This window comes from Sinocyclocheilus anshuiensis, unplaced genomic scaffold (assembly GCF_001515605.1).
Source record: "Sinocyclocheilus anshuiensis isolate Anshui unplaced genomic scaffold, SAMN03320099.WGS_v1.1 scaffold453, whole genome shotgun sequence".
Lineage (NCBI taxonomy): Eukaryota > Metazoa > Chordata > Actinopteri > Cypriniformes > Cyprinidae > Sinocyclocheilus > Sinocyclocheilus anshuiensis.
Window position 1 is genome coordinate 910,867 of NW_015537979.1, and position 9,213 is coordinate 920,079.

Genomic DNA, 9,213 nt, shown 5'->3' on the forward strand with positions numbered 1-9,213 from the left:
TATATATATATATATAACATTTGACATATTATATTATTATAATGTTTACATTACATAGCCATTTGAGCTGCAGAAATTCTTCTTCGTAAACATCAGTCCACATGATGTTTGAGTCAGTCTGCCCTCTGCTGGAGATCTTTATGCACTTTCATCTAATCAAATGTAACTTTTACATTTTATTATGTAACTCAGGGACTCCCAAACTTTTTTGTCAGGGAACTTTGTCGATCTAAAATGTTTATTTGAAGTACCCCTGAGATTTTAAGTTAATATCATTAATATCAACACATTTTCATGTTCACAGTTCTCTGATGTTGGGTAATGGTCACATGACATTCAAGTAAACAAATAAAATATTTAAGTGTGTGTGTGTGTGTGTGTGTGTGTGTGTGTGTGTGTGTGTTTATTATTTTTATTTTCTGTTTTAATCATTTAATTAATGATCGGCTTTTCATCAACGCACAAACCCCCTGCACACAATCTTGTGGGAAACCCTGACAAAATATAATATAACAAAAAAATAAAACTTACTAAATATAACTAAAAATATATTCTTAAATATATACCTATTAAATATTTGTATTTTTATAAATATTTAATACATGGTGAACACATGTAAATAAATATGTACATTATTAATAAATTAATTAATAATTAAAATATACTAACATTCTGAACAAAAATGTACCAATGCACTAATTAGGTCTAACTTTCCATTTATACATATAACACATAAGTTCACAGTCTTAGTAATGAATTTTAATAGTCTAATATTTCATGCTGGAACTCAAGTGCGGCTTTAGTTTTCAGGAGAATTCACACTTTATTGACAGAGATCATTCAGGAAAGTGTCTGTTTTCTGTTTTATTAAACACATGAGCAGCAGGTTAAAGGGTCCTGTTGAATTCATCAGGCTCACACTCGTCTGCTATTTTAACACGGTTCACACACACGTCTCTCTGCTCTTCACATGCCTCTGTCAATGATGCACACATCCTTCTGGAATGTGTCTAGAGAGAGACAGGACAACCACAGTCAAGAGAAAAATCAACAGCACATTAACGTGAAGATTTCTGCTCTTTACTTCTGTGAAACACAAAAGAAGATCATTTGAGCAATGTTGGTAAAGACTGCCTTTTATTGAACACTCTCAGGATAAAAATAAAAGGTACAAAAGCTGTCACTGAAGCGGTACCTTTTCAAAATGTACATCTTTACAGCCTTTTTTACCCCAAAAGATGCATACGTATACCTTAGTGTACATATTCTACCTTAACCTCCTGAGACCCTGCATCCTCATATGAGGACATTATATTTTAGTGAATTTCTCTTGAGACTATACATGCCACAGTCTTTATGCAAAGTTTGGTAAAAAAAAAAAAATCCTGAAAACTAAAAATCTATTCTAAAATGTAAAAAAATCTATTGTTTTTGCCTATGCATGTTCATTCATGTCTTTTTATTTAAAAAATAATACATTTGAGTCCCGATGTCCTCTACCAAGGACGTAGCATAACTTATGAATGAAATCTCATTTAAATTTTTTTTACAATTTTTATTAATGCTCTAAACAGTGTAATGACATGAAAAAATACTACATTTTTTCCTAAAATGTTTTGCCGGGTCTCAAGAGCTTAATATTAGTACCTAAAATCGAAATGGTATATTAGTAGCTTTTGAAAAGGTACCACTTTTGTACCTTTTTTCTGAGAGTGTATGGACAAAAAACACATTTCTCAAATTATCTTCTTGTTCCACAAGAAAGTCATACTGATTTAGCAAAACATGAGGATGAGTGATGACAGAATTGTAATTTTTGAGTGAACTATTACTTCAAACTGATTTTTATATCCACCAATAAATTAGTTTAATAAATTAATCAGCTTTAACATTTGGTCATGATAATGATTTTTTTTTTTTATTGAATTTTGAATCTAAAAATATTTGGATTATTATTATTTGATTTGATTAATTATTTTTGTTTTTTAAATTAGTTTTATTGCATTTTTTTTATTTTGTTTTTCTATTGTGTTTTCTGACTCCCGAGAGCCAAACTTATTCTCTACTACTTCAAACGAATTCGTTGTAGAAGGATGTGCATATATGAGCACCCTTCCTGTTTATCATCCGAGCTCAGCTGTTGAACACACTTCACATGTATTACTGCAGGTCATTTCTCTCATGACCCGTGAGTGTGTTTATGAGCATGAATCCCTATACATGCAGTCTGACTGCCACCGTGTGCCGCCTCGAACCCCATTGAAGCCGCAGAGACACACCTTTGGGAAAAGATGCCACAACATGTCCAGGTGCAGACTGAAGCATTATGTAACTGGGAGAGACTGTATGTCTGTATGTGTGTGTGACATTCAACAGGAGTCAAATGAGGCAACCTGATTCACTTTGAACAATCAGGCAACTCCATATGACATAATATATTTAGAGTAAATAAATAACTACACATTTATAGCTCTTATCGACTTCTGAAGGACTTGCGACGGAGCAAATTAAAGCTTAGCAACCTCTACAGAACAATTAGTAGCCTGTATTTTGGTCTAATTACAGTTCAACTCTATATACACACAATCAAAGAGGACTTTATTCTGAAACTGCTGTACACAACACAGCAAAGCCATTACATACATGTGGTGAGGTCCAGTAGGCTGTAAGGAAGCTGCCAGACTGCTGAGTCATCTGGAGACTGTGGCTTTTTTTAACAGAGCCTCCTCAGTAGCTCTGGCTCTGGGGTTTTCCACACACAATCTGCCTATTATTGCAAGGCCGCAGGCACAGCCCAGGGCACCGAACGGCCATGAAAATGCGCATAAATAGTACGCCAAATAAAAACGAAAACTCGTGGTACTGATACGCAAAAATTGACTTTGGCGTGTATATGCTACGCACGTGTTTGGCGTGCATATAATACACAGTTTTCGCGTGCATATGATACGGAATTTGTTGGCATGCATATGATACGCAGTTTTCGCGTACATATGATACGGAATTTGTTGGTGTGCATATGATACGCAGTTTTCGCGTACATATGATACGCATCAACCCCACAACCCGAATCCTACCCATCGCGTAGCATATACACGCCAAAGTCTCAATACCACGAGTTTTCGTTTTTATTTCGCGTACTATTTATACGCACTTTCATGAGATCGGGTTAGGAGATGAGACCAGAGCTACACTGGAGAGCGTGGAATATGACAGTCGATAGGCGCCTACACAGTCTTCAATGCTGCCTACACACTCAGCAGGGGACATCAGTAGAAGTTCACTTCACTCGAGTGCATTAGTTGATTTGGAACGGATTGCAACATCATGAAACGCAGTCATGCAAATACAGTTACAGCGATTGATGCCTATGAGTGTGTGTTTGTCAGTGTTTTTAGTTCTAATATTGCGATCAACAGCAAGCCTAAGTTCCTGACGGACATTTTAACATGCATGAGGGGTGAACTGTGTTTGATGTTTGGGTATTATATAAACTATAAAAAATGCATTTTGCTTAGTTCATTATACTTATTTTATGGAATGAAGTTTCATCTGTAGCTCAAAAAATACATATTATTCAAAGACTGATATTTTGGCTTGTCAAAAATGTTACATTCAGCTCTTGAAATTTGTTGACTTTAAAATCATGTTTTTTTTTTGTTTGTTTGTTTTTTTAACCAGGAAAGGAGTGGTTTTGATGCACAATGTTGTTTTTGTCTTTGTCTCTTATAACAACAAATAACAAAAAAACATGAAACCCATGAAAATGCAAATCCTGATGTAGCCTAAATAACAGTGAAAAAAAATGACTTTTTAAAATTGTTCCATTATTAGTCCTTATCAGATTATATATATATATACACACACACACCTAGGTTCACCTATGCTGCATTTTTTGATCAAACATACAGTAAAAGCTTTAATATTGTGAAAATGTATTACAATTTAAAACCTGTTGTGTATTTGAACATATTTAAACATATTTTCACATGATCCATCAGAAATCATTCTAATATGCTGATTGTCAACGAGCATTTCTTATTATTAACGTTGAAAACAGATGTGCTGCTACATATGTTTTTGTGGGAACAGTGACTTACATATACATACAAATCAAGTGTAGTGTTAGTTCTGGCAGGTCACGTTAGTCAAGCTCGCATCAGCTGACCTTCAGCTGATCCCCATCTACCTATGGGAATACGACACCTATCTAAGCATTCATATATAAGGTCCCTCAGTATTATCAGCAGTTTTCGCATTGCTCAATAGCTAATTACCCTCCTCCATCCCCAGCTCCTCCTCTGTCAGTCAGGATTCAGCCTTCTGATTCTCCTTGAATTAGACTGATTCTAAAATGTGTACATAACATTATTGAACTTTAACAATATCTGCAATACATTTATGTTAGTTCTGTTCTGTTTACCCTGGGGGGTTATTGCTGCTCTCCCTGCTCTCATCCATGCTAGGCTGCATGGAGGCGCAGGGAGTTCTTGCCCAGAACAGAACCATACCGCCAATCCAAACTGTATGTTAATTGTCAATCATCTTTGACGATAGTGGTCCTGACAGAAATAGACATATATTTGAACAAATGAATATTAATATTTAAACATCTAATTAAATATTAATGTAATAGAATGTGTCGTTCTCAAAAACTCTAAATTTGTTAATACATGTCTGTTGCCATGTTTAATATAAAACATGGATTGTTTATATTGCATGTCTTTTTAACTGTTATGTGGTCCACGGCCACCATCATAACATTGTGACGGCCCCTTGACTCTTTTCACTTTAGTCAAACCTTATACTGATGTGCAATGACTGATGGGTATTATCTACTTCATGTGCAGTGATTTATCAATGCATAATTGTTTGCATTTACCATAGTTTTCCACCAACTGGATCTGATCTGCAAGTCATTATTGGGTTGTGACTTCGCAGAAGCATATGTGAAGATTTCATCAGATTTTCAGTGACTTTGAACGGATTTTTCACAGTCTGTCATTTCATTTAGGCATTTATTATGATAACAAACCGGTTGTGGCATGCTTCAGATTAATACTACACTTCCCTTCACTCCTTAGTTTGTTAATGCATGCACTTCCACAGATTACTATGCACAACAGCAAAACACATTCATCCTGACGAAAAAAAGCCCTGTTTGACAACTTCTTTGATGGCCTCACGGTGAGACTGGCAGCTGGGGAAAGCAGGCAAGGCAGAACATTATTAGTCAGTGAGGCCATTGTCCGGGCATGTGCTGCAGAGACACTTCAGGTTGAGAGTCGAGAAAGCGACTGAGAGCTAAAACACTGCTTCTAATTAGCATTCAAAATCCCACTGCTGCCTCGGGCCTCGACAAACTAATTCACACCGATATGTCTTTCAAAGCCACAAAATCATTCTTTTTATTTAGACAATGTGTACCTAATGGCATAATGAGACTTGTGCAGAACACATTTCCTCTATAATCTTTTTTACCCATCACAATGCAGACGATTATTATCAAACTTTGGCAACCGCTCTGGGTATGTAGGCAGAATATGGAAAAAATTGTAGTAATAACAGCATTGCCCCGAGGAAAACAAAATAAAAACACATCCATCAAGTTTTCCGTCCAGTCGGGATACATTCCAAGGAACAGCAGCCTGCCGTGCTTTCTGTGTGGTTTAAAAACCTTTACAAGTGAATGAATCCAGATTTCAAATACTTATGAAATGTTAAACAGTGCAGCTGTAAATCATACTTCATCTATGGTTAATGTCTCCTAAAGCAGCATCATGCTTTCACTTATAATACTGAGTGCGAGTCCTCCATTTAGCACGAGGTAAATATGTCTCTTAAAAGTATAAAGTCCATGCCAAAATCCACTCTGGCATTGTGAGGAGTGTAATTAGCATTGATTTATAGTGAAGAGCAATCCATTGGGTCTCTGTTGCCGTTGACTTCTGCAATAAAACTGCATGGAAAAACTACACTGTGTACAAAACATCCATGGCGTGACACCCACATGTACAAATCCATTCACTGTGTCTGCGAGCATGCCAAGAGGTGTCACTTTGATAAATGGTGGAAGCACAAAAGAAAAGAAATAAATGAGTTTTAAAGTAGTCTGCGTTTTTCATCGGGTGTTTTCTTAACATTGGGCTCCTGCCTTCACTTTCTTGTCCATGGTTTCTCCTCTTTTGGATCCAGTCCTGCGTCTGGGTTGAGAAATCTGGGGGATACAACAGTCATACTGCATTAGTTTAAAGACTTGTGAGATTCATCCAGTGAAATCTATTTTTTTCAGCACACTGGAGGTTTTTTTTTTATTAAAGGGGTCATATGATGCGATTTCAAGTTTCCCTTTCTCTTTGGAGTGTTACAAGCTGTTCGTGAATAGATAAGATCCCTAATGTTTCTATGCACAAATGGAAATGGCATAAAACTAAAATCTCACAATCCAAATTGTGTGTATTTGTAATGCATGATTGCAAATTACTGTTATTAGCAAAGAAAATATAATATCTGGTCTGATTTCCACGTTTCATTCAGCATGAATGCCTTTATAAATAAAAATCCTTAAAGAATGCGTTTAAAATGTCTATGGGCTTTTCTAATAAAATCTGGAACCAATTGTAAAGTATTCTAATGGGATCAAATAAGAGTTTTAAAACATTCTATTGAATAACATGAAAGATCCAACAGGATTTTATAATATTTATTAATAATGTGCTTTGGGAACCCTTTTGAATTCATTAATGACTTGCTAATAACAGTACAATCACGTAGGGAGCAATTGGTGTTTAAAAATGTTCTTTAAATTCCATATGAGTATTTTTCCTATGGATATAATTGTCCTATTGGGAGCTATGTGCTTTAAAATATCCAGCTTTTGTTTTGGGAATTTGGGAATATTGAGAATCAGAATTTTAAGCAAATTCCCAATATGATCTTTTAGAATTGATTCCAAATTATCATCGAAATTCCGAATTGAAAGTTCTTCTCTCTTTTTGGGGGGGGCACTCGGGCAGCTATTTCATACAAAACCTTTAGTAAAGTCTCTCAAAACTATAAAGGAATATTTAGTCATGATTTTCCGTGTGTCAGACCGGACAGAGCGGTCTTTCATTGAGCTCAACCCAGTAAATGAATAGCAGATGGATAATTGATTCCTGAGAACGCTTCTCCATGCTAGGAACACACAAGCAGCCCTTCCAGAATAAACGCCGGTCAACATCAAAATCAGTCGTCTTTACCCTCAAAGCTCGACGTCTCCCTCCCCGCAGCTGCCCGCATGTGACAAATGTCTGTTCCTGCCGGTCTGAACGGCGACGCGGTTTTTGAAGCGCACCAGCGCGAGCGCGATCTCCGCGTTCCAAGCCGTTCCCTCCTGCTGGCACCTGAAGTCAATCTCCTTCCCGCCGTTCATCACGATGGTGAAGTACACCAGACCCCGTTTATACTCCACGCAGTCCAGCGTGGTCATCTGCTCGAAGCGCATCTCTTTACCGCTCTCGCCTTTACAGTCGTACAGACGGAGCCCGTCCTCTGACAGAACGCACCGCTTCTTCTTCCACAGCTGCAGAACTCCATTACTCCTCTTCTCCAGATAGCCGTCCTTCATGACTTTACACTGGTTCATTCTGAATAAAGGTTGGAGTGGAACAAAAACGAGAATCGACGAAGCGTTCGCTGCTGTTTTCGCGCAGCGTTAACGACCGAACATTGCACGCAAACGCGCATAACCGCTGTGCGCCCATACAGTATAAAACGCCTTCATTTATTTGGTTTCGCTCAACTTTAGAGGTTCTGCTGAAAATAATTCCACTAAAAGGATCCGTTCTTGATTCTAACGCATCGTTGCCGCATTCCTCTGTGGCTAAAGATCAATTTCCGACTTGTAAATACTGTTACAATCTACTTGGAAGTCCTGCAGTCCGGGCATGTTGGTACTTGCTCCTCTGAAAGAGACTCTTCTCGTGTTTCTGAAGGCTCCCCCCACCCCACCCGCTCGTGACGTCATGGGGATTAGTCCTAACTGCTCACTGAAATGCTGCTGGACGACGTCCAATCATGCCATGGCATCGTTACTTCAGACGGCTTTTTGGTGAAGGGCCTTTCTTTTATTCTATTGAATCACTTTGACGGGATACTTAACGTCTGACTGCTGTTATTATACCTCAGTCAAAATCTTTTTTTTTCTTCAGAATTCCTGTTATACTAATTTAGAACCAAAGGATCCTAACAGGATTTTTTTTTTTTTATAAGTACAACACAAAATTAAAACGTAGGGGCCAGTTGCATAAACTTAGCCACCATGTTAAGACTGTGTCTTAAGAACTAGTTTGACCAACTAGCAGTTGCCAAGAATCAGTCTTACTTTTCCAATACAAATAAGAACAATCAACCTTTTCATAACTGAATGAAAAAAGTTATGACCAGTCTTGAAGAAAAAAAAAAGTAGGTGACTACATTTTTAAGACTAGTCTAAACAGTTTATGCAACCGGCCCCTGATCTTCTATAACACATATTTGGATGATACCAATTTTGATAGTCTCTGTAGAACAAGGAAAATAATCAAATCTTTCTTTTAAAAAAATCCTAAAGCTCTACTATAGTTTCAAAACATTAAAAAAAAAAAATGGGTTCTGATAGAAGTTACACAATATCCCATAGAAAATTGTAGAAAATAAATAAAAATAGTAAACAATGGTAGGCGAGGGCGAATATTTATTCTTGTTCAAACTTCACTCTTGCTCAAGCCTTTTTCTGTTTAATAACTGAGGCCAAAATCTCGCATTAACTTTCAGTGCACACTACCAAAAAAAACTAACAACAACCTCACCAAATCTTTGAATGGACACAGTCTTACATTTGTCCTATTGATATTTGTGGCTTTTTTTTTTTTTTTTTTTGAGGTATCACATGCTCTGTGCCATGTGCTACCTCAATTAAACAAAAATTCCCTTCCCAAATAATTTCAATATTTTGCCTATGCTCAAGTAGATAGAGACCTTATGTAGCTCCGCACCTTTTCAGCGCTGCTCTTGTTGTCTTCTGTCTTCCGCTTGTATTTGCACAGCGTGAACGTAAGGTCGTACAAATCTATGAATGAACTGCTTGTTTTAAAAACTTCCGGTTTACTGATATTTCGCTCTAAAAAATGCTGGGTTGTTTCAACCCAACTTTGGGTCAAATATGGACTAACCCAGCTGTTGGGTTACATT

At 37.0% G+C, this 9,213-nt stretch overlaps 1 protein-coding gene across 1 annotated transcript; it reads right to left on the reverse strand.

The window, feature by feature from the left end:
- Positions 1 to 5,019: 5,019 nt before the first annotated feature.
- Positions 5,020 to 7,935, reverse strand: LOC107673137 (pleckstrin homology-like domain family A member 3). The gene is made up of 2 exons (XM_016466624.1): positions 7,242 to 7,935; positions 5,020 to 6,217 (listed from the first exon to the last, which is right to left on the reverse strand). The coding sequence occupies exon 1, from the start codon at positions 7,625 to 7,627 to the stop codon at positions 7,244 to 7,246; it is 384 nt and encodes a 127-aa protein (XP_016322110.1). The 5' UTR covers positions 7,628 to 7,935; the 3' UTR covers positions 5,020 to 6,217; positions 7,242 to 7,243.
- Between the last annotated feature and the right edge of the window lie 1,278 nt (positions 7,936 to 9,213).